At 39.5% G+C, this 26,879-nt stretch overlaps 1 protein-coding gene and 1 long non-coding RNA gene across 2 annotated transcripts; one reads left to right on the top strand and one right to left on the bottom strand.

Moving 5' to 3' along the window:
* Positions 1–13: 13 nt before the first annotated feature.
* LOC133731960 (EPIDERMAL PATTERNING FACTOR-like protein 6) lies at positions 14–2,068 on the bottom strand. The gene is made up of 3 exons (XM_062159409.1): positions 1,409–2,068; positions 1,193–1,239; positions 14–461 (listed from the first exon to the last, which is right to left on the bottom strand). Exons 1-3 carry the CDS (start codon positions 1,533–1,535, stop codon positions 240–242), a joined length of 396 nt encoding a protein of 131 aa, XP_062015393.1. The 5' UTR covers positions 1,536–2,068; the 3' UTR covers positions 14–239.
* Positions 2,069–8,723: 6,655 nt separating this feature from the next.
* On the top strand, positions 8,724–10,124 carry LOC133734261 (uncharacterized). The gene is made up of 2 exons (XR_009858179.1): positions 8,724–9,038; positions 9,176–10,124. It is a non-coding gene; the product is annotated as an uncharacterized LOC133734261 (long non-coding RNA).
* Positions 10,125–26,879: the final 16,755 nt, after the last annotated feature.

Genomic DNA, 26,879 nt, shown 5'->3' with positions numbered 1-26,879 from the left:
ATAAATCACCAAGTCGGCAAAAATATATGGATTTTGTTATGATCAAGACTAACACAATTGGATATCGTGTTAACTAACGTATATATATCCTCTACACAAATTTAAATCCCTATATATAACTCCTTCCTCTGATTAACAATAACCAGCAAGCATCGATCTGGAAAGTGAGTAGACTTAATTTGTAGCTCAAACAAATTATTACTAAGCAATGCATGAATATCATGACCATACTAATATATTCATGGCATGTACAACTTGTTCCCACACTTGCACCTCCACGCTTCCGGGTAGTACTCGGCTGTCACCGGAGTTCCGGGCGGCACGGGCACGTGAACCGGCTTGCACGGCGTGCACCTGCCGCACTTGGACGTGCAGCGAGGCGGCGACGATCCGGGCCCGCTCAAGTACCTCCTCGCCAAGCTCAAAGGCATAACCATCGCCTTCTTCCCCCTCTGCTCCTCCTGTACATGCATATCACAAGTTAATAATTTCTCAATTATTTTTCTAATAATGTTGACAGTGGCGGAATGGCCCTCCGTACAGGTAGCTGCATGAGGCTAACGTGCGGCCCCCGAACAATGTTCACGGGACTAGTCCAGACTCCAGAGAAAGAGAGACTATGGAACATGGTTTTGAGCGGGTTAAGCGCTGAGCGCAGCAGGCGCAAGTTACTGAGATTGCATTAGATTTTTAGAAAACGACAGTGAAACAGAAAAAGGGTTTTGTGAGAAAACGACGAGGCAGAAGAAAAAAACAACATGCATCTAATTAACCTAAGCTGTGTGCTAAACCCACCATTACTATTGGACCACTAGTAAGAGGACCACTCCTCTCGTGATGATTGTTGTGGATGAACAATCATTCATAATTTCATATATATATATATATATATATATATATATATATATGTGTGTGTGTGTGTGTGTGTGTGGTTCTGTTTTTGGGATCTCCCTGTTTTTGTCTTTGAAACTTATATAAGGTCAGTAATTGGTCAAATTAACCTGGTGACTTGATGCAAGGTTATATTGATAAAGAAATCAAGAAGCATTAATGGTACATACCCACCTGAAAATTTTGACCAAAAAACTGAAAAACCACTAAAAAAAATTTGACCACACAAACAAGAACAAGAAGAACCCACTAGAAAAATTTGACCACACAAACAAGAAGCAGAAGTAGAAGCAGAACCCACCTGAAAATTTGTGTCCGCTTTAGCGGTACTTAAGGGAAAGCTAAAATCTGCATATAAAAAATTGGGGTTAGATGAATATTAGCTCACACTCAAAACATACATAGTGCATTGACACAGTAGCAGAAATAATTCTGAATTTGATTGGAAACCAACAAAAAAAAAAACAAGGAAAATTTGATGAAGATGATGAGAAATAAGGAAAGAAAGATTGCTAACCTAGAGAACATGTAGATGTAGAGGTGATGATGGTGAATAGCAGTGCAGAGATTGAGAGCAAGAAGAAAAGGGAGGTGAGCTTGTTGATAAACCAGCTGCTTAATACTCTCCGTCTCTTCCACTCCATGAACAAGAAGAAAGGATAGTCAATACAAGTAAGTACCCAAATGGTTTTAAAAGTCTGACCCTTTTTTCAGATTCAGCTGGGTTCCAATGGAACAATTGTCATGCCAAATCAATACCTTACATCTCAGCTCCCAACCCCTTTTTTATGTACTGGATTCTGTGAGTGGGGGTGGTTGTGGTGGAGGTGGAAGAAAAAGTGGTATGACAGAAATTACAGAGGGAGATGGAGAGAGGGAGAGAGAGAGAGCGTGTTCGAGACAGATAGAGAGAGAAAGAGAGAGATGAGGGTTGAAAAAGAGAATTAAGAAGTGGCATATATCCTAAGCTTTGCCATGTTTGGGTCTAGGATTCTCTTGCAGGCTTTTGCCTACTGTCTTTCAACAATTTCCAAACCCAGAAATACAAAAATAACCACTCCCTCTGCTACCTTCTGCACCACTACTCCTCCTTATTTTTCCACTGGCTCACTATTTTCCCCTCTTTTTTCAAACCCTACCTTTAACTCTATCCTCCTTGTTTTTTATTCTCTCCCCACAAACTCTTATTTCCATTTCTTACCAAAATTTCTTACCGCGCAATTACTAACTATAGATAAAGTGCCTCTTATCTTTTCTTATTGGTGCTTTGTTGTTCAAGAATAAGGCATGATTACCTATCACCAATTACTAGCTTCTGTGTTTGGACAATTGATCGAAGTTTATGTGTGGAGTTTAGTGGATGAATGTTTGATTTGGACACCCATTAAGGCATTGAATATGTTTAGGGTTTGGTGTTTAGGGTGTGGAGCACCCACTAAATGTGTTATGCTACGGTACATAAGGGGGTTTAGAAACACTTTCCTAACTTTAGGCTGAAGATTTTGACCCTTTTGAAGATTGATCATGACCCTTCTGAGTCCAGAGCATTATTAAACACCAACCAAGCATCTTAAATTTCAGGCCTTCACCAAAAAAAAAAAAAAAAATCTTAAATTTCAGGACTTATTATTAGATAAATCTTGGAATAGTTTGGTTTGGTTATAATTTACAGTTCCATTTGGATTTTTGGGAAATTACAAAAAGTACATGCACTGTTGGGGATGAAAGATGAATGAGATTTTGTCCATGCAGCACTATATATCTATGCCTGTTACCAATCTAGTGCTAATCTATCTGCTGTGGAACAATCCCAAGCAGTTAATCTGTGACCCTTCTCTGCTACCACTGATGAATCTGATCCAATGGCTGTGGCCCCCTCCCAATCAATGGAAACATTATAGATTCCAAAGGCAATCAGTTGGATTCCAAAGGCAATCAGTTGTGGACAAATTACCCAAACGCAGAAGCTAGTAATTGGTGAATTTCTGGTTTTGGTGATAGGTAATTTTGGCAATGCCCTATCTAGGCCATCACTCATTTTTTCACCTGTTTTTGCACATGGGTTCTAGCAAAATTTCCAAGATTAGATTTGGAAACTGGAATGCATTAGCTTAATCATATTAAGGAGCAAAAACTCTAGTGTTTTTGAGTAGTAAAAGTCAAGAGCTGGAACTGTTAGGTTAATTGTTGGGCACTACTGTAGAACACATTATGATAGAGATTAGAGAGTAAACTGCAAGAAAAGAAAATGCTACTACGTCCTAATGTAAAAGTGTGCACTTTGGAAAAGATAGTTAGCTTTTGCTCCTTCCACGTGACATTAATTACACAGATTGATTCATTGCAACATGAGAAAGTAATGTTTGCTGAAATTGACAATTTACCCTATTAGGAAAAAAAGTTACATTTCCATATGCAAGCTAAATTTCTCGCCTCTCTCATGGAGTTATATGATGGAATAACCTTAGATTCTTGGGGAGATAGTGATATGACCAAGTATGTGTTTTTCTTTTCCCTAACATACATTCAAAGTCCCTTTCAAAAAAAAAAACATACATTCAAAGTTGACAATGACCCTAATGTGCTCTCACTTTTACCAAACTAAACTTTCCCTTCTACAAAACATGAATATTTTGCTTTTCAAAAAAAAAAAAAAAAAACATGAATATTTTGATCTATATATAAACACGGCAAGTAATGCTATATTCGTGCACATTTAATTGCATTAGACACTAATTAAGTAAATTTTTCTCCAAAAGGTAATAATAAGATAACTTGTTATATTTGTATCGATCAATTAGGAATTGCAACATATACATACAACAAAATTTTGGAAAGTTAATTAGAAATCTCAAATGAGAAAATTAATTCATACCGACGGTCTCACGAAATGATGAGCTAATATCGCTTCATAAGTGTACGATTGACAACCACATAAACACAAGGCATGTTGGACTTTTCTTGCTCTTTTTTTGTCCTTAGCAATGAGTAAGTAGTCTATTGCAAGCGTGAGGAGATCGAAGAGGAAAACTAGTAACTCTCTGAAAAATGCAGACTGTGTTCTTGTTTCTATGCTCTTGTTCTGGCTCTTTTGGCCTCCGATTCCATTGCTTTCTTATCTCAACTCTTCCTAGTGGCAACCTAGTCATTTTCCCTCCAGTCCCACTTAGTGATTAGTGTTTCAAAACTGGGAAGTAATTGACCTTTGTCCCACCGTAGCTTTAGGCTTTGATTAAGATCTGGCAAATGTACATATAGGTTTGACAAAGCTGACAGCCTTAATATTATTTGATTTTGACAGATGGTAGTTGCTCAGTCGCTTTGAGCTAATCATATTCAGTCCTCATATGTGTGTCGTATGTATCATATTCATATACGATAAGATTTCAACAAATCCTCATGAAATCCATGTCACAGACATTTCAACAAACTCTTGGTGGGCATGACAACTTCTGAGAAACCCAGCAGCAGAATGACTAGGAAATTAATCACAGATGTTAGTAACATTCTCACATATATACTAAATATGGAGCTGAACATTCCCTTAGGTAAAAACTTGAATCTCATGAAGTATGCCAAAACATTGTAGCAACAAGGAGTATACCAAAATATACAAGTTCGTATCAAACATGCCCGCTAAGCTTGTTTTTTGGCCACCGGACAACCCCGCCAAGTTAGATTAGGGAAATGAGATTCGACCATGCTTAGGTGCAAGATATTGTGTACTTGAAAATCTTCCAATATGCAAACCCTAGCTTATGGTGGACTTTACGATTTTTTCACTGTTTAATTAACTAAAACAAAAACAACATAGATTATGTTTAAGAATGAAGGATTCGAGAGAGAATTGAAAGGAAATAGTTGTGTTCTATTATTGATAATAGGAGCCTTATATATAGGGATTACAAAGTACATTGTCTTGTGATACAAGGAAACCTATTCCGAATAGAACTATGAATTCTAGAACATTCTCTCTTATTACAACTATAGAATTAAACCTAGTTTGACAAGGCACACCAAAAGTCAACATTCTTCAACACTCCCCCTTGTGCCGCTCAAACTTGGTGATGACGCTTCAAAAGTTGCCTCGTTAAAAACCTTGCTTCAGTAATAAAAATCCTGTGGGACAAAAACAACCTCGAGGAGGAGAAAAAGAATACAACACGTCATTCACTCTTCGAGATCGAACATGTAGACATCATACCTCCCCTTGATGTCGACATCTCCTCTTGATTACTTCAATCATGGGAGTTCGGATAACTTTCTCAATTCGATGCTCTTCACAAGTTTCTCGAAGGTGGATTTAGGTAACAACTTAGTGAATAAGTCTGCTATATTATCCTCTGATCGGATTTGGGTAATATACGGATTTGGGTAATATACGGATCATCATGTCAAGACCTGGGTGTCCTAAACGGTCATGTCAAAGCCTATATGTGTCGGAATCCCACAAGTCATCTCTCATGACATGGTTTGATTCAATGATTCGAATAGTGGTTGCATACAACCCACTAGAACGACACATAAGTTTCTCTAATACTTGTTTATGTCCGTAGTCATTAGAGGTGATGCAAATGAACTCTTGTCCATTCTCACAATGTGTTTCCACATGAAACCATTGGGTCTTATATCTTTGAAGCTCAATAGGGTTCTTCCAGCCCTAGGAGCATATAGAGCTTCGGTGACATTAATATTTGTGCCATTTGGCAACATAAATTGGGCTGGTCCTCTACCATGAATCAATTTTGATGATCCAGCCATTGTAGTCACAGAAGATCGAGCAAGCGACATCCAAAGGAATAATTGCCGATTTCGAAGTATGGTGTGCGTAGTAGCACTATCCACGAGGCATTCTAGTTCTCCAGAAAACATACTGAAAAACAATAAAGTTCGAAATTAAAATATGTCCAAGACATTTAAAAAAATAAATCGATACTTTATTAATAATAGCCAATGATTACATCGATGTTTCTTGACTGAAATCTAATCCAAAGTAAAAATCAAATTTAGACAAATCGTAATCACTCAATCCTTTCGGTAACTCCAATTTGGTTGTGACCATGTAAGGTAAGTCAAGATTTTGGTGGAGCTATGCTCTCTTGTAAAACCGTTATCTTGGTCAAACCTTTCCTAGACATCACAATTAATTGGATGAGTCTAGTGAGAAAGGGTTAAAACAAAATGTCATTTTATTGATTTAAAATCATAATTGCCATTACATAATTCTTGAAAAAATAAAAGGACAATTCTAATCAAAGTCTGCGGCATCCTTGTGCACTTCTCCAGCTTTGAAGTCTGTTATGGTGAGATTGACGTCATTGTCTTCACCATTATATTCTTCTTCGGCAAGATAGACTTCTTGCTTCCTCAGGTCCCTATATGCCCTGCATTGCTTGAACCAATGCTCACTTGATCCACATCGTTGACACACGTCACTATGGTTGCCTCCCTTTAATTGACGTGCACCTTGTGCACGTTGTGGACGTCCCCTAGGGGGGTTGACGCCACCACCAAAGCCCATGGCGGCTCCCCACGGCCGGCAGTGCCACAGCCACCTCTTCCACGTATGGCAACGTTTCCACGTGATCCCACACTAATTTGGTGGTTACCTTCCTATTTAGGGCGATCGTATGGACCCTTATGTCCCTTATTCTTAGGGTTCCGCTCCTTGCGCTCTTCTTTGGGTGCATTATAATTCGCATCGTGAACGCTCTTAGTTCCGATGGGCCTTGAATTATAATTCTTCACGAGGATGTTATCATGTTTCTCAGCCATAGACATAACATTGATTAGCTGATTAAACATCGTGATCCGTCCAGCATTGTATTCACCTATATATTGCTTTGATACCAAAATTACTGAGACGGGGAAGGTGGAGAGAGTTTTCTCAATTACCTCTTGCTTTGTGATAGGTTGTCCACAGAATCCCAACATGGATTTGAGGCGTAGAACTTCTGAATTATATTCAGCAACAGACTTGAAGTCGACTACACGCATATTGTTCCATTGAACCTTTAAGTTAGGGAGGAGAGAATCTTGGATGTTTCCAAAACGCTCTTCTAGCGCCACCCATAATTCTCTTGCATCCATGATCGACATGTACTCCATTCGGAGTGACTGGCCATGTGACGTCACATTAGGATGAGGGCTTGAGCATGCCTAGTAGGCGTACGATCAGATATAAGCTCCGGGTTTGGTGTCCGAATTATGGGTAATATCCCTCTTGATGTGAGATGGTTCTCAACGTCGGTGACCCAGCTATGGTATTATGAGCCTGTTGAGTCAAGCATGGGAAAGTCGAGTCTTGGTTCATTCGACATCCTGAAAAGAAGAAAAAAAAATAGATTAGTTTCAGAGTCAAAACTTCCACGACAACTAATAATAATAAGATTTCCAAGCTATGCTACCAAGAAATCGATTTCCAAGAATATTTGGATTAGACGGAAATAATGATGTTTATATGGTCATGAATCGATGCTTACGGACGCTCTTAGTGTTAAGTCTTACGAACACTCTTAGTTCGTATATAGCGTGAATCCCCACGATTCCGCTTTTAGAGAATCAAACTCACTTTATAAAAATGTGGGATGAAGAAGAAGGGAGGTTGAAAGTCCCCGAGAAAAAGAAAAGAAATTAAATAAAAACATAAAGCAAGAATTTAATTAAAAACTTACTTGGTTGAAATCGGAGCTTGAAACCTTATAAACTTGGAAGCTTGAACTTTGGAGACGATGTAGGTCGACGATGGGCCTTGGGAGGCTCGGTGGTGCACGGCTTAAAAAGCAAGGTGAGGCTTAATGGAGCTATCGGCAGGTGAGGGAGCCGAGGGCACTACTAGACAGTGTGGAGGAGGCGTGCGGTTGTTGCTGAAGGTTGAGAGGCCGAGGGAGGCTCCTTGGTGCATGGGGACAAGCGAATCAAAGGCTAGTGACGCTTGCTACGTTGCGGTGATGCCGCAGGACGGGCACACGCGGTGGTAGGGCTTCAACGGTGGTGAGGCTAGCTTGGGCTAGGGGTAGGCGAGGCTAACTCTTGGGTGATTTTCTGGTTTCAGGGTTAGGGCTTGTGCTGATAGCGTGTTTAAGAAGGAAGGATTTGAGAGAGAATAGTTGTGTTCTATTATTGATAATAGAAGCCCTATATATAGAGATTACAAAGTACATTGTCTTGTGATACAAGGAAACCTATTCCGAATAGAACTAGGAATTCTAGAACGTTTTCTCATATTACAACTATAGAAATAAATCTAGTTTGACAAGGCACACCAAAAGTCAACATTCTTTAACAGATTAATATATGTGATAGATCGAAGCTCTCTTTGCAATTGTCTGTAAGTAGTTTATATTTGAGCTATGGTTTTGGGGGAATGAGGAGCCCTAAAGGCCAAGTAAAAGAAACTAACACGCATGCACACAACCACTCTTCCATCTCACCCAGATGAAGTTGCTTATTTTTTGAATGCTGTAATATTCTAGCTATCTTTGCAGGAGCTATTTATTGATTATAGAAAGAAACTTTGTAGTTTAGATTTGATCACATTATTTTTATGATTAAATTCAGGTTAGTCCCTTGAATTTTAGGGCTAAAAATCAGTTTGGTTTCTCTTTCTGAGAATTAATCACGTTGGTCCCTATACTTCTAATTTCCATCATCCGAGAGTCCAAATTTCAAAATTTGTTCAAATCATGACGTCACAAGCTGACGTGGCACCGACATGAGGACCCACTTTTCAAACTTTAACCGCCAAGAAGGGCAAAATGGATATTTCAATACTCTCTCTCTCTCTCTTCTTCTCTATATCGGCGACCATGCTAACAGTCAAACATCAAAGAAAAGATGAAGCGAAATCACCAAATTAGTTGCGACACAAAATGGTGGCAATACATCCGTCTATAATAGCAGCAAGGCCAAAATTTGGGAGGAAGAGCAAGCATTTGGAAGCATGGATGAGTTATTGGCCGTTTTGGGTTACGAATTCAAGTCCTCCGACATGGCTAATCTCTTTGGCTGGCTCCAGATCATGCTCTCTGAACTCAACTCAATTGACGACTCGTCAAACTCTCAATAGTAGAAACAGAAGCAGATTGAGACCCAATCTCGGGTCATTTATGATAACAACTCCGAGTACGATCTCAGAGCCATTGCTGGTATTGCAGCCTACCCACAATCCCAATTGCAAATCGAGACTGAAATCAATTGCAAACGGTTGAAAACCACAATTGGTTCAGCATCATCATCTTCTTCTTCGATTGAGCCTCGGCCACTCATTGTTGTTGATTCACAGGATCCAAGGGTGAGATTGGTGCACACACTCATGGAATGTGCTGAGGTTGTTCAGCAAGACAACTTGAAGGTAGTCGACACGCTCGTGAAGCAAGTAGGCACACTCGCCATCTCCCAAACCGGCGCTATGAGAAAGGTCGCCACTTACTTTGCAGAAGCCCTTCGCCGTCTCCCAAACTGGGTTTCTCTCATTTTACCCCTCTGGTTCATAAAGTAAGAAGCTTTGATTATGGTTTTGCTGTAATGGGTTTCTCTGTTTCTATGTTAGCATCGTTGTTTCTTGTATTGGACTTTTGATTCTTGATCTGGGTTTGAAGAAAGAGCCTCTAATTTGATGTGGGTGATTGAACTAAATTGATGGGAAGCTAGCTAAAGATGGGTTCTTTGGAGATTGCTGACCGTCGCTGCCCAGTTCAGCACCGCCACAGTCGATGTCGAAAACAGCTTCATAGTACCCACTACTACTTGAAGATCAAGAGGAATTGGCTGTGGGGATGAAGTGGTCAAGGAGAACTAGATGAGGGGCTTCTGGGTTTCTGTACGAGAGAGAGAGAGCTCTCAATTTTTTTTTTTTGAAAAAATTGAATTTAGCCTCAAAGGTCATTTTGAGAATTTCACCTTTCTTACAAGGTCAAAGGCTGAAAAGTGAGTCCGCATGTCGGTTAGGGCTGTCAATTTCGACTTGACCCGATAACACGACTCGAAACCCGCAAGATTAAAAAACGGGTCAGCGATGGGTCAACCCGCCATGACCCATTTAATAAATGGGTCGGCCACGGGTTAACCTGCCAACACGAAGTGAACCCGTCTAACCCGATTGTGCTATGTTTCTTCTTGAAATTTTGGACGTTAGGAGTATTTGATCATAATATTAGACAATTTGAAATATTTCGCTTTTTAATTATTAGATTTAATTATTTATGAATTATATATAATTATTTATATTCTTCGTTTTGTGGAGTTTTTAGTGAATTTAATTAATTTATGCATTTTTTTAGTTAAATGAGTCCCATTGTTAAAGCTTAAATGAGTCATTTTGTCTAACAATGCACGACTTATTTATTAAATGGGTTAAGCGGGTTGAAAACTGGTAACCCGTTTAACAAACAGGTTGAGTTTGAGTTTAAATTTTTGACACGATTATTAAATGGGTTGGGTTTTGGTTTATATCTTGCGACACGACAAATACCTTGACCCGACACGAACCCAACCCGACACGACTCATTGACAGTCCTAATGTCGGTTCCAGCTCAACACATGATGTCATGTTTCGAGCCAAATTCAAATTTTGGACTTAGGTGACGTCATTTGAGAGTATAGGGACCAACGTGATTAATTCTCAGAAAGATTGACCAAACTGATTTTAGTCCTAAAGTTTAAGGAATTAAACTAAATTTAATCCTTATTTTAATACCCAGATGAAATAGGATTCTAAGAGGAGGCAGGTAGGTTTCATCCATCCATTTGCAATGGTCCCTAGTACGTCCTTTCTCATTTTTCTATCGTTTTCACAAGCTTTGGCTTCATTCATATGTCTCAATATTGAATATTTTCAGAGCTTGCTCCGTTGTTTTGCTTCTTGTTTCTCTCTCTTTTTCTGGAATTGTACTTACTTCCTGTCTCTTTTAAGCATACATTTATCAACTCAGCTACTCACCTCAGACCCTTCACGTGATTATGCGAATTTTCAACATATGTATCAACCAAATGCTAACTTCTCGTCTAGTTACAGTGTTAGACATGTCCACTTTACAGGATTCTAAAACAAAGCCTTCATTCCAATAAGTTTTCTTCTAAACAATCTCTCAATTAGGTTTAGGGTTTGGCGCCTAAAATGTCAGGAAATCCGACAACCCAATGTACCCCAATAGACTTTGGCAGTTGTGGAATTATTTTCTTCACCCGTCTTCCTTCATGTTAAGTTGTTAACTCACTTTGTTTCACGAACTGTGATTGTTTTAGTTTCTTTAAAGTAATTAGTTGAACACTTTGTCATAACCGTACCTTATCATGCGCATCCCACTAGCTATTTCATCAGAGCTTAACCTCTATATAAACTGCTTTCAGATATTTAACTACCTTGTGCCCATCTTTAAAGAATATAGACTCCAATTTCACCAAGCATGTTAATGCTTTGACAATTCAAGTGTCCTGTATTATCAACAATAACATCCCTTGGATCCTTTAGTCGATCAAAGTCTATTGATCGAAACCCAAGCTTGCTTGGTCGACATAGAACTCAATAAAACCCATCTAGACTCACATTTTCGTGGATCCAAGCACTATCAAAAGAAAAAGAAAAAAATCCTAGTTCTAAGCCTTAGTGAATCTAAACGGAGCTTCTTTTTTTTTTTTTTGAGAAAAAATTATCAAATTTATTTCTCCAAATAATTCAGAATAAACAAAATTCATTGAGTCAGATTCAATTACCCGATTATTATAATAGATTAAAGGATTAAATACTTGTTATTCCTTGTACTTTGCTCTAGAAAACAGTTCAGTCCCTCACCTTTTAAATTAAACAATTTAATCCTTATTCTCTCTAATTCTCACACAATAGGTCCAAAATGACCTAAAGTGACTATTATACCCCTTACTTCCTCTTTTTATTTTTATTTTTATGTTTTTCTCTATTTATTTTTATTTTTCTCCCGTTTTTTATATTTTCTCTCTCTCTCTCTCTCCCTCTCTCTCTCTCTCTCTCTCTCTCTCTCGATAAGCTGCTCCTGAAGTTGGCTCCACCCCAACCTCCCCAACTCGACTAGCAACCCATGATTGAAGATCTGAAAAAAAAAAAAAAAAAAAAAAAAAAGGATCTACACCGGAAAGTGCGGCTTTCGGCCGCCACTCAAAACGCCGCCACCACCAAATGAAAGACAGGTCGACGGTGACTCAAGCCCATCGATGCATGGCATAGATCCCAGCCTCCACAAGCTCGCCTCAAATCTTCGACGCCTCTGCTCTCCGGTTTTCTTCGACTTCCGGTCATCGCCTCGCTGTTGCCACCATCACTCGACCCAGCAAACATCAGCCATCCTACCTTTGAATTCTCACTAGCCACCGAAGCTAGACGACGCCGCACGCGTCGCCACTACCGGTAAGCCGCTACGATTTGACCGAAATAGGAAAACCCATCGGCGAACCCAGAAATATTTTGGGCTTCGATTCTCTCTTACCGGAACTTGTATGAAGAAAATGAGAACATAGGGAGGACGACGACGTCAAGACAAAGCTAACGCCACCAGTCATCCGCCGATTCGTGGCCGGAGGACGGAGAAATGGCCTTGTCTACATCACGGGTATCTGGGTCAGTGGAGACTCGGTTTGGGCTTCGATCTGATGTGGGCTGCCTCGTCATTTTTGGTTTGGAGTTTTTCGGTGAGGGAGGAGAGAGGTGAAATTGAGAGGTTAGATTAGGTCAGAGATAAGAGAGAAGACGTCAGAGTGGAATTGAATTTTAGGGATTTTATTTTCAGGAGAGAGAGAGGAGGGGGGGGGGGAGAGAGAGAGAGAGAGAGAGAGAGAGAATATAAAAAAGGGGAGAAAAATAAAAATAAATAGAGAAAAACATAAAAATAAAAATAAAAAGAGGAAGTAAGGGGTATAATAGTCACTTTAGGTCATTTTGGACCTATTGTGTAAGAATTATAGAGAATAAGGACTAAATTGTTTAATTTAAAAGGTGAGGGACTGAACTGTTTTCTGGAGTAAAGTACAGGGATAGGGGTCATCATTTGGCCCGCGGGCCTAAAAGCCCATGGGCGCCCGCCCGGCCCAGTGGGAAAAAGCCCGGCCCGGCCCGCAGCAAAGCCCATCTCGGCCCTGCCCATTGGGCACGAGGCAGGGCTAGGGCGGAGGGTTCAAAGCCCAGGCCCGGCTCGTTATATGCCCATTAAAGCCCGCCCGGCCCGGCCTTATAAGCCCACCCGAAAGCCCATTCAATTCTTGTATTAATATCTTTTTATGTAGTTATATTGAACTAATTATTGCATTAGGTCATATGTTTTTTTAATTTTGTATTTTATTTTGGTCAATCATTAACATATCATAATTTTTTCATAGCTTTTTGTATTTTTTTTAACAAAATATTATGACATATAAATATAATGGGCTCGGCCCTGCCCACCCAAAAAAGCCCGGCCCGGCCCGGCCCTTAAAAAGCCCGTAAGGCCTTGGGCCTTGATTTTTAAGAGAAACCCGGCCCTGCCCGGCCCGAAAAATAAAAAAAATATGTTTTGGCCCTGCCCGGCCCGGCCCGAGCCCATTAATTTTGGGTAGGGCCGGCCCTGCCCTGCCCATTGACGACCCCTATACAGGGAGTAACAAGTATTTAATCCTAGATTAAAATACCCAGTTCAAGTCTGACTTCCCTATGACCATTATAGGTAATTGGACGGCTAATATTCAATATTGAAATCTAAACGCAGTAGTGAAACTTACATAATATTAATATATTTGAAATTATAAGTTTCCGCAATTTGACGTTATCGACATTTGAACGAACAATATCAAAAAAGGTGACTCTATTCAAATCTCCTAATTTAGTATCTCGACCTCTTCAATTTTTTATACAGCTTTAATCTCCAGTTTACCCTTATATGAAATAAAATAAAGGGATAAAATCTGTTTAGTCCCTATAGTTTGCCTCTCTCATCGTTTCAGTCCCTGACATTCTAATTTAATCTAAAAACTCCCTGACCTCACAATTTCCCTCCAATAGGTCCCTTCCGCGTCAAATTAGGAGTTGGGCTTGGGTGAAATGTCAAATATACCCCTCTGTTATTTCTTTTTCCTTTTTTTCCTTTTTAATTTCTTTTTTTCCTTTTAAATTTCGTTTTTTCCTTTTTTTTTCTTTTTCTTTTTTAATTTCTTTTTTTTTCTTTTTTCTTTTTCCTTTTTAATTTCTTTGTTCCTTTTTTTTTTCTTTTCGTTCTGCCTACTTTCTCCTTCCTCAACCTACCAATCCCATTCCGATCAAACTCCACAACCCATCTGTTTCTCTCCCCAAATTTAAACCAAACCCAGCAAAGACCTAGCTTGGCGGTGTATAGATGGACATCGAGCAAAAGCAAGAGGCTAGGAGCTGATCGATCACTTCTTCACCTTCTCTGAAGCCATCTCCCTCCGTTGTCTCTTAGCGGATCCGCCCTCGTCTCCATCGTCGCCGACGCCATCTCTCAAACATAAGTAGATCCCAATCAACTCGGAAATTCGCCGCTCAACCACTCCCCTCTTGTTTTCACAGCCTACTTTTCTCTCTCTCCCACTCAAATCCCACTTTCTCTCTCCACATCAGGCCTCAATTTGGAAACTTTTCACTGAAAACTACCATTTTTTCAGACTCTGAGGTTTTTGGGTCTTGCTCAAAATGGTGATTTGGATTTTGGGTCTGGTTGAAATGGTGGTTTTTGATGGCCAAGTTGACCAAAACCAGAAGTGAAGAAGAAGAATAGTGATGGAAAAGAAAAATGGTCGCCGGCGTGGAGAACAATAATTGGGGTTTCGGGTCGATCTGGATTGGTTCGCCGACGTGGCGCTACTGATGCAGCAGGATATGATGGTCATTAAAAAGGAAAAAGAAAAAAGAAAAAAGAAAAAAAGAAATTAAAAAGGAAAAAAGAAAAATAAAAAAAAAGGAAAAAAGAAATTAAAAGGGAAAAAATAAAAAAAATAAAAAGGAAAAAAGAAATTAAAAAGGAAAAAGGAAAAAGGAAAAAGGAAAAAGGAAAAAGGAAAAAGAAAAAAAAAAGAAATTAAATAGGAAAAAAAGAAATTAAAAAGGAAAAAAAGGAAAAAGAAATAACAGAGGGGTATATTGGATATTTCACCCAAGGTCAACTCCTAATTTGACGCGGAAGGGACCTATTAGAGGGAAATTGTGAGATCAGGGAGTTTTTAGATTAAATTAGAATGTCAGGGACTGAAACGATGAGAGAGACAAAGTACAGGGACTAAACAGTATTTAGCCCTAAAATAAATAACAAAAATAAAGATCTCTCACCATCGAGATAGCACCAACCCTTCCCTCTAATGTTCCCTTTCACCACCATGGAATATCACTGAGCATTCATGGATTGAATTCTCAATTGAAGTTAGCCTTTATTCATTCAAGGGTGCGGCTATTTCCACCATACTAAACACTCGGTTCACTCTATAACTAATTTTTTTCTTTAAAATCCCAAAATTGTCCTTAACAACAATTATTAACAGAAATACAATGAAAATGAGAAATCAATTTTATTGATAAATAAAACTTTACCCAACAAACATCCATTTTATCATCTCAGCTTTCTGTACAAAAAAAAAAATTATCATCTTATCTTCTTCATCGCTAGCCTACCAAACAATTAGTTAGATGAAATTTTCATGTTATAGCAACAAGTGAAAAGAATTGTTGGTTAGTATTATTGTATTCTATATTCTACTTCATGTGATTCTACGTCACAATAGTTGATGAAATGAGAAGATATAGAAGAGGAAAAAAATCGAAAGAGTAAAAAGAAACTAGAAGGAATGAGATTGTAGCACGATGGTGTGTTTTTTTTTTTTCTTTTCCAGTTTCACATTTTCAATGGTGATATTTTGTTTTTAATCTGAATTATTTGAGGGTGAAATAGGAAGTTTCAAGATAAAAATTGGATTAAATACTTGTTACTCCTCAAACTTTTCCCTAAAAAACAGTTTAGTCCCTCGCCTTTCAAATTAAACTGGATAGTCTTTATTCTTTCTAATTCTCACACAACAGGTCCAAAACAGGTATAAAATGACTATTCTCTATATTTTTCTAATTTTTCTCTCTTTTTTTATTTCTTTTTTTTTTTTTTTTTTTTTTTTCTGGTTCTCTCTCTCTCTCTCTCCAAGACTATTCTACCACCAAACCAAGCGCCTCTTTTGTCCTTCTTTCTTCGTTCTTCTCTGCTCTTTTTTTCCCCCTTCTTACTCTACTCCATATTCCAATTTAATTAATCTGGAGCCAATCCTCCCCACAAAATTCCTCCACCTCTCCAAATTCACACTCCCAAATCCAAGAGTAACCCCATACCAAAACACATTAACACACCTTGGCCACCTCTTCTCCGCCAAGGCCTTCTCTGCATGCCTGAGATCGTCAAAATGGACGGTCACGATCCCGTCGCAGGACCTCTCCATCTGAACCCACCTCACCTGGCCGAACGCCTCCTCGGACAGATCCGAGAACTCTTTGAAGTCGTGGACTGTCGTCAGATCCAGAGCTTGGTGCTCGGCGGCTCTGCATGTACTCCTTTCGCACCGGAGAAGATGAAGGATGAGGAGCAGTGGCGCTGGAGCTTGCGATGTGCGTGTGGGGACCGGGATCGACGTATGGTCATGATTGGCTCGGGTTTTGGTCTGGATTTGACTGGTGATCTGTGAGATGGTGGCCGGAAGTGGTTGTCTTCGATGATGGCAGAGGAAGAGAAGAAGAAGAGAGGTTGAGGGAGAGAGAGAGAGACCGTGGTCTGGTCCTCTGCTGTGCTAGGAGACTTGAACTTGTGGCGGCTATCTTACTCGGAGATTTGGATTGCTTGGAAGAGCCTTGCAGCAACGGCGGAGGAGGACGAAGAGACTTGAAGGCTGGGTTCGAATGTTCGACTAAGGGATTGAATTTGAAATCTGGAAGGGGATTGAATCATTTGTATGGGATTGAAGGCTGGGTATGAGTGTTCGACTAAGGGATTGATTCGATTGAATTTGAAATCTGGAAATCTAGGGTTCTATTATTCGAAGCTAGAGTATAGAGGATCGGGGACAGTTGAGAAAATTAGCAAAAGTGAAAAATGATACCGTATATGAGGATTTTCCGATCTTGAATCCTGGAGTGGAGCTCGGTCCTGGTTGGAAATAGGGAGACAGAGAGAGAGAGCAGAGAGCAGACAGAGAAGCAAAAAAAAATTAAATAAAAAAATGATTAAAAATAAAAAGATAAAAAAGAAAAAAAGAAAAGAGAGAAATAATAAAAAAGAGGGAGTGAGGGGTATTATAGTCATTTTATACCTGTTTTGGACCTGTTGTGTGAGAATTAGAGAGAATAAGGACTATCCAGTTTAATTTGAAAGGCGAGGGACTAAACTGTTTTTCAGGGAAAAGTTTGAGGAGTAACAAGTATTTAATCCATAAAAATTTTATTGTAGGGTGAACAAAGCATTTGGTGGGGTGGAAATAGCCCTACCCTTCATTCAATAATTAACAAATTCAAGACAAGAAAAAGAATTAAACACGTACACAAAGCCAAAGCTACCTAATTTGAGACTTTAGCAAGGAAGACATTGTATCACTCGCATCTGTTTGGAGGATAATCTCATCATTTTCTTCTGGTTGTTGAAGAGGAGGGAGGTTTTTGCAGAGATTTTTTATCTGCTTCACAATTTTTTCATCATCTTATGTGAAGTTCCATTTTCTTTTGGAACTGGTTTTAGGAGATAACATTGCTGTTAGTCCTGAGATTTTGGGAATGAAATCTCTCCCATAGTTTATGACTTCTAAGAATCTCTCTAGACTCTTAACATCAGGAATTCTATCTGGGAACTTCCAGATTTTCTCAAGGATGTGAAGACTAAGTTTGATCACCCCTTTGGCCAAAAATTACTAGAGAAGTCTACGGAAATCATTGTGAAAAACAGTTGCTGCAAAGCAGGAAACTGCAGTTTCAGAATCAGCTTTTCGGGAACAGTTTTGGGGAGCGTTTCTTGCATCCTTCCAACTGCATCTTTGCAGAAAGGGCCAGAAGCGTCAACGAGGCAGCATGAAAAATCAAGCTTATTGTAGGCTTCCCAAGAAGGCAGAAACTGTCAGCTTTTCACGAAGTTTTTTGGGAGATCTTTTCTGGCGACTTACTTGGTGTTTTTCCAAAAGGTTTTTGATCATTCTAGAAGATATGTTGTCATTGAACATGTAGAAGTCAAGAACCATCCAGAAACATAGCAAGAGTAAGTCGTTCCTAGTCCAAGAAGGAAGCTTCAAAGACAGAAAATTGAATCGTAGTCAAAACAGGGTAGTTTGGCCGAGAATCTTCGTTGGACAAATTTCTTGTGCGGTTTTGGTAGGTTATTGATGCTGCAATTGTCAAGGAGAAGATTACAAAGGCTTGAAGGCAATTAAATTGTGCACCAATCAAAGGAATCCTCAAGCAACTAGGGAAGGTTTTAAAAACATTGTTGAAGAAGAAAACTAGGGTTGTGGTTCTCCTATATATATATATATATATAGCCTCTGCACATGTTGAAAGACACCACCTACAACGCCATCTTCTGCCTTAATTCCCTAGTTCACAAGTACTCTTGAATTCCCAAACCCTTGAAGAGCAAAAACCGTACACACCATCATCCATCCTCATCAAGCCTCTGCCGTGAACCATCTTGAAGGAGTTTTTGCGTCCAAGGCTGCCTAAAAGTGAACTCGTGGCTTTCATCTTCTTCCTTTACGGTTTTTATTCTCTTATAATCTAATACTTATCTTTTTATTTGTTGGATTTAAGACGATGTGTGGTTAGTTACTTTTTGTTAGGGGCGAGGTTTGTTTAATTCTACTTGATTGAAAACTTTTGTAATACCCGAAAAATTCAAGTTAATTTCCGATGACGTTTTGGAAATGATTTCGTGGTCGTGGGCACGAGTACGAAGCTTGGAGGAGTGTGGAATTAGTTCGAACGATTTAATTTTCGAAAACGAACGTTACTTAGGGGGTCTCAAAAAAAAAAAGTGACTTTTTATACGTACAGAATTTGGGAAAACTTCCTTCATGAAACTTGTAGAGCTCGTCGATACGATTGCGTGCATATGCGGAACGCAAAAATCGGAGTTCGTATGAATTAGTTATGATTTTTCGAAAAAGTTTCCAGTTTAGTATAAAGTTTCCATTTTGGGAAATTTCCAAAAAATATTTTCTTTCTTCCCGTTTGGGAAACTCAGCTCTCTCTCCCCGCGTTTCGCCCCGTCGGCTTCTCCTTCCATTTTCTCCGTCGTCCGGCCATGAAGAGCCGCCCCCGAAGGCTGCACGGCTTCGCCTCAACTAGCTGCAGCTGCTAGACGTGGAATTTTCCACCGGCACGGCCCGGAAACCGGAGAATCCGAGAGAGTCCGATCCGAGCACCAAACCGAGTCAACGCCGATATCTCTTGATTCCGACAACCAATCTTCAAGTTTCTTGACGTGTTGAACTCGCCTCAACCTTCTGATCATCATTCTAGAAGGATCGCACCTGGAGTGATCGGATTCACGTTCGTCGGAGTTCGCCGAATTCTGGAAATTTTCCACCACCACCGAAGCTTTTGATAGGTATATCTCGAGCTGTAGTGCATCGTTTTGATTGATTCTTGAACCAGTGAGTTCGCCTTGATGTTCTTAACAACTCTCCAGAAGGAATCGAAGCCTGAAATTGAAGTTTGTACGTCGAATTGGAGCTCGCCGGTTTCTGCAGTTTCTCACCGGTTTCTGGAAAAAATCCGGCCACCCCGACTGTGTTAGGTAATTTCGACCACTTCCGGTCATTTTCAGCTTACATGGTAGTTATGAAAGTTGTTAAGCATGATGAGAGGAAGAAGAGCAGCCCGGGCCCGACACCATTGGCGGTGGTCGGCGGCGGCTCTGCCACTAACTCCGGCGGCCCTTTCCGGCTACCTCCGGGGGTCAAAAATATAGTTTCTGTGCATTTTTAGATTCTATATTTCAATACGATCAATTCGATATATTATACGCAATTTTCGGATATCGTATGATTTAGTTATGAATTTTTAAGTTTCGATCGATTTCGATCGTTAGATTTGTGATCTGTGAAATTAGGACCGTTAGATGGACTTGTAGTTTTGATATGTTGATCTTATGACTGTCCCAGTGGCTTTGTGTGGTCATGGGCGAAGATCCGACCGTTGGATCTTCGTATAAATGCAAAACAGTGATTAGGGAGGCGATTCGTGAGAATCCGTCCGTCGGATTTTCGTATAAATTTGTGAAGATGTTAGTAAGGACGATTCAGGAAGATCTGACCGTTGGATCTTCGTGATGATTTTTGGAGGGTGATCCTAAAGGCGATCCGTGAGGATCCGACCGTTGGATCATCATTTAATTTCGATCCGACCGTTGGATTGTCGTTTGAGTATGTTTTTGAGCTATTGGCTAAGATAAGGTCATGTGTGATTAGGTGATTGACGGTCTCCCTTGGGTGAACGATTTCGGTGTGTGTTGTGTTGAATTGAAGACGCAGCGGGAATATCGAGGTGAGTAAATCGCACATGGTTCATTCACGAACCGAAATTCGGTGATTTTATTTAATTGGGAAATTGTGGAAATTGTTTTATGAAAATAAATATTTGTTTTAAATTATATGGACTTGATCGACTACGGTCCATAGGTAAGTAAAATGTATTTAAACTATAAAAATGAATTTCCTGATTTTAATGCATGTGAACTATAGTTGGTATTAGTGGTCATTCTTGTGTGGGTGACTACGTATATATATATTTACGTGGAATATATATTGGATGTGTGGTATTTGGTGAAGTGTGGAATTGATGCGATTGATTTACAATTCGAGCATTACTCTCTAGAAGATATAATTTATCTTATAGGTTGAGTTGAGTGTGATAAAGAGTAATTGAGTAAAGTGCTATAGTTGAGTCGTTGAGATGAGTTAAATGAGGAGTCGAGTGATTTGAGGCAAATATTTTCGTAAGGGTGAACCTTGGCCAAGGTGACACTCTACGATTCAGTTAGAGCTCTAGTCTGTCTGCCATCATACTGCTTGGGGGATAAACGAGTTATCATATGCCCTTGGGTATGACATACTGAATGGGGTGATTAATATAATTAATCATAAGCCTGTAAGTATGATATTCTGAATGGGGTGATTAATATAATTAATCATAAGCCTGTAAGTATAATATACTGCATGGGATGATTTATATAAATAAATCATAAGCCTGTGAGTATATATTGAGTGAGAAGTTGTTTGTTTTTGAGTAGTCATTGTGAGATGTGAGTTGATTGATACTTGAAGTGTACAACACTTCAATTATTATGCAAAACAAAATTAAAATGTGCTTGAGTTGATTTTGTTACTTTAAATCGTGCAATCCTTTCATTTACTCATACGAGCTTTGCAAAAAGCTTACCGGGTTTGTATTGTTGCAATCCCGGTACACTATTCAAACGGTGTAGCGGGTAATCCTACAGGTCAGGAGAACCAGGGCGGTGATCAGGCTGCTTAGAGTTGTGGTACTTGAGTTACAACATCTTGTGAGGTTTGTTATGCTCATGTTGAGCTTTACAATTTTACTTTGTAAGAGTGAGTTGTAATAATTAACTCGAGGTTTTTGAGATTTGAATTTTGAGTGTCGTGAGGTGTGGTTATTTTGAGAAGAAAATTCAGGACATTTATTCTATTAAGTTGTATAATTCATGCTTCGGATTTGAATTTATGTTATTCAAAATTCGGGGCGTGACAACTTTTGCATGTGTTAGTTTTATGGTCGCAAACATAGGATTTATGCATATAATTGGAGGTAAGATTTAGAAAATAACTCACCTAATCATCTTGTTTTCTAATCCACAAGTATGCAAGGCGTTGGACAAAAGCTGATGTTTTAAACAATTAGAAGAGCGTGCTAGGTAGGTGATCCACACTAGGATGCAACTCTATAGCCAATCGTTTCCATGAGATCTTAATGCTTCAAACATGATGACACTATATGTGTTGTTGATAGGATAAAGTTCTATATCTTGATTGCATGTTTGATATGTTTAGCTATTATGCGTTCACGTAGACTAAATACTTAGAGAAACATTAATAAGAGACATGATCTGCTCCAACTTGTTTCTTGGTTGGTTTATGTTCACACCTTAGTAGTTGAAACTAGGTTAACTTAACATTGTTCGAACGTAATTGGTGGTGGATTTCCGAGTCTATAACATTTTCTCCATCTTGTTTTCTCAAAACCAAAAATTAAAATTGTTTTCTTTGCTTTCTCTTCTTATTTCGTGAAAACCACAAAAACCCCCAAAATATTGTTTTTGTTCTCTTTTCTTCTATTTTCGTTGCTTCCTCTCCTTCCCCTATTTCTTTGCGTTTGTTTTCTTTTAGTTAGTTTAATTGTTTGTTTGTTATTGTGTGCTGGTTAGTTTTCTTTTCTTTTGTGTGAATTATAAAGTTACCCTCAATCTCTGGAATCGAACGATCCTTTTACTCTGTATTGCTAACGACTACATCTTGCATGGTTAAGTTTAACGCTTGATTTTATCGTATCACATGTTTATTAAAGGGTTGGGAAAAAGAAAAGTTTGGGAGTGTTAGGCGGGCTGTTAATGAATTGAGAGAGCAGATTGATGCAATCCAACGTCAATACCCTTCAGAAGAGGTCTTGCAGCAGAGGAGAGATCTGGAGTTAAATCTGGACAAAGTTTTAGAAAGAGAAGAGGTTATGTGGTGTCAGCGGTCAAGGGTGAACTGGTTGAAGCATGGGGATCGCAACACTAAATTTTTTCATAGTTTTGCTCGGCAGCGTGGAAGTATTAACAAAATAAGGGGTATTCTAGGGGAGGATAATAGGTGGAGAACGGGGCAGGTTGATGTTGGATGTGTATTTGTTCAGTATTTTCGTCAACTTTTTACTGCTGATAGTAGGTCCTTGGGTGATGAGGTTTTTGGTGCTGTAGAGGGAAGAATTTCTATGGAGCATGCTGATCGTCTATCAAGACCATTTACTAGAAGTGAGATTGAATGTGCTTTGAAGGATATGGGACCTACGAAGGCCCCAGGGCCTGATGGTATGCCTCCAATTTTTTATCAGAAGTATTGGTCTACAGTTGGGGATGATGTTGTGGCTAGATGTTTGGGTTTCCTTAATGGTCAAGGTACGATTGATGGATTGAATCACACTTTAATTGCTTTGATCCCGAAGGTTGATGATCCTAAGAAGGTTACAGAGTTTCGACCAATCAGTTTGTGTAATGTGTTATATAAGTTGATTTCGAAAACTTTGGCAAATAGGTTGAAGCAGGTTCTATCATCAGTAATATCGGAGTTTCAGAGCGCATTTGTCCCAGGGAGATTGATACATGACAATGTTATTGCTGCTTTTGAAACAATTCATAATTTGAAGAGACGGGGAAAGAAGAATAGACAGAAGGTAGCGGTGAAGCTTGACATGGCCAAGGCGTATGATAGGGTGGAGTGGGATTTTTTGAAGGGAATGTTGATCAAGTTGGGATTTCCGGACAGATTTATATCATTGGTCATGGCCTGCATCCAAACAGTTACTTACTCAGTGTTAATTCAAGGGCGCCCATTTGGTAGAATTATTCCGACAAGGGGTCTCCGTCAAGGGGATCCAATTTCTCCTTATTTGTTTCTCTTGGTGGCTGAAGGTTTTTCTTCGTTGTTGAGAAAAGCTGAGAGGGAGAAACTTTTGCACGGGGTGGCTATAGCACGAGGTGCTCCTTCGGTCTCACATCTATTTTTCGCGGATGATAGTCTTCTTTTTTGTGATGCATCGATGCCGGATTGTCTTAAATTGAAGGAGATTTTTGCTGTTTATGAAGCTGCTTCTGGTCAGAAAATTAGTAATGAAAAGTCTGCAATGAGTTTCAGCCCTAGAACTTCAAACTCTGTGAAAGAGATGTGTGGTGAGGTGTTGGATATGAGGATTGTACCGTGTCATGAACGATATCTAGGGCTGCCTACGGTTACTGGAAGGAGCAAAAAGAAGATGTTTAAGGGTCTGGCAGATAGAGTTTGGAAACGTGTGCAAGGGTGGGAAGGCAAAATTTTGTCAAAAGGAGGCAAAGAAATCCTAATCAAAGCTGTCGCCCAGTCGATACCGACCTATACCATGAGTGTTTTTCAGTTGCCAGTGGGTGTTTGTGAAGATATTAATAAGCACTTAGCAAGGTTTTGGTGGGGGAAGTCTGGAGGTAGGGGGATTCATTGGAGGAAATGGGAAGCAATGTGCGTACCAAAGAAAGAGGGAGGCATGGGATTTAGGGAGTTACAGAATTTTAATAAGGCTCTGGTTGCTAAACTAGGGTGGAGATTACTTGGTGAAGGGAACTCTCTTGTGGGAAAAATGTTAAAGGCTCGCTATTTCCCTCGAAGTTTGTTTTTAGAGGCTGACTTGGGGTCTAATCTGTCTAATATTTGGCGTGCTATTATATGGGGAAAGGAGTTGCTTGTTAAAGGGTTAAGGTGGAGAATCTGTAATGGTCGTAGTGTCAGAGTATTTCAGGATCCTTGGGTTCCGAGTATTCAAGGTTTTGGTGTGACCTGGAAAACGGGATTGGATTTAAATATGCGAGTTGCGGAGCTGATCTCGGAGGAGGGTGGTTGGGAGGTACAACGCTTGGAGCAGATTGGTACATGTCAGGAGGTGGAAGCTATTCTTGAAATACCTCTCACTCGATTTACTGGTCAGGATAGAATGATTTGGAATCAAAACAAGCATGGGAAGTTTTCAGTGAAGAGTGCGTACTGGTTGGCAATGAAAGAATCTAGATTGGAAAGGAATGGACAGCAACCAGTACCGGTGGTTTCGGATCATTGGAAACATCTTTGGAAACTCAAAATCCCTCCTAAGATGAGTCATTTTCTATGGAGATGTTCGACTGGTTTTATGCCGTGTATGTGGTCACTTTACCAGAGACGTATTTCGAACAGTTCACTGTGTCCGAGGTGTCAATTAGCTAATGAAACGCCTTTGCACGTAACATGGGAGTGTTCTTTTAGTGTTGCGGTGTTGGAAAGGGCGAGATTTTATTCGAAATTGGAACCGGGTATGTGGACTGACTTTTCCTCCTATCTTGATTATGCTATTCAAGTTCTGACAGTGGATGAAGTTAAACTTTTGGTTATTATGATGTGGAATAATTGGAAAGAAAGGAACGTGATAGTGCATGGGGGTCAACCTAGACCTGCAGTGATCATTTATGAGCAATGTTATTCTATTTGGAATAACTTGCTTGCGGTGCAAGTACGAGAGCAGGTAGGTAGGTGTGGTACAATGTCTAATTCCATTGTTCAGGCTAGGTGGTCTCCTCCATCTCAAGGTATGATGAAACTTAATTGTGATGCATCTGTCCTTGATAATGGAAATCAGGTGGGCATAGGTTGTGTTATAAGGGGAAGTGATGGTGAACTGCTACTTGCGGTGGGTGAGCGGCTCCAAAGCCGCCTTAAGCCTTGTGCTGCTGAGTTGCAGGCAGTGATCCTGGGGCTTGAGATGATGATAGAGCATGATTGGCGGCCTGAGAGGGTGGAAACCGATTGTTTGGAGGCTGTTAATTTGATAAACAGGGAGGAGGATTGTCTGGCAGGGGAAGGAGTGTTAGTAGAGAAGATTAAATTCTTACTGGGGTATGTCGGTATTCGAAGTGTTCATCATGTTTCTAGGGTGGCAAATGGTGCTGCTCATGGTGTTGCTCAGTTTGTAGCCCAGTTAAATGGGCGTCATAGTTGGTTCGGGATTGGGCCCTCTTGGCTCATGGATGTCATCGGTGATGATAGACCCGTAACTCGTTCTAGTAGGGAAGAGAGTGGGGAATTTTCCTCCACCGATTTTTTCCATATGGTGTAATCTTTATCTTATTTGAATAAAACTTTAGTCATTCTCAAAAAAAAAAAATTGTAAATCACAATTTTGAATGCCTTAATGATTATCAATTTGACTTAAAATTTAAGAGGTGATCTACTCATATAAACCTAAAAACTGAATTGTGGAGATGTGGATATATGATCGAAAGGTGGTTAGACCCATAAGCTATCCCTTAAAATGGCCAAAAAAGGGATCCCTCACTAGAAGGGTCATATATATGTGCGCCCACACACACACACACACACACACATACAAGGCCCTTCTAGTAAGAGATCATTTTTTTTTTGGCCATTTAAAGGGATTGTTTGTAGAACCAATTTTTCAATCACATACTAGCACCTTGACCGTTCAGTCTTTAGGTCTATATGAGTAGATCACTTTCGCAAATTTTTAGTTAAATTGATAATCATTAAGGTACTGAACTAGATTAATGTGATGGACGAACCAAATCTGTCCAACCTGAACCGTTCATGTTTATAATGGTAAATCACGATAATAAATGCTTTAACGATTATCAATTTGATTGAAAATTTACAAAAGTGATTTACGCATGAATAGCTAAAAATCAAACGGTTGAGATAGATGATCAAAAAGTGAGTCACACAAAGAATCTCTTCAAATGACAATAAAAAATAAATCTTTTATTGGAAGGTCATATATATACGGTGTAAACATAATGAGAGTGGTAAAATAAGAAGTTTTAGGAAGAAAAAAAATGAAGGAAGATCCAAATAAGCAAATACAAAATTTGAAGATCCGAGTACAATCACCCTCTTTCAAACCCAGATCTCTTTTTTTTTTTTTTTTTTTTGTCGAAAAAAAAAAAACATAATTTTGTATTTTGACCTCCTTATTCCGACTAGAATCACCCTTTTGGAGCCGGATTCAAATACCCGATCCAAATCCCGATAACAACCGAATAGAAAAACACAAAGCTCGATTTCACTGCGGCCCACTACAACCGTTGGACGGCTGATATTCAATCTGGAAATCCAAAAACTCGCGTGACGCTCTGACACACAGAAGTAAAAGAAACTCGCGTGCGGTCACAGATTTTTAAACTCGTGTGCGCTTCTTTCCCTAAAATCTCAATAATAATAATAATAAAAGA

This window comes from Rosa rugosa, chromosome 2 (assembly GCF_958449725.1).
Source record: "Rosa rugosa chromosome 2, drRosRugo1.1, whole genome shotgun sequence".
NCBI lineage: Eukaryota > Viridiplantae > Streptophyta > Magnoliopsida > Rosales > Rosaceae > Rosa > Rosa rugosa.
Note: the sequence above shows the minus strand (reverse complement) of the source record. Positions and strands in the feature narration are given on the sequence as shown.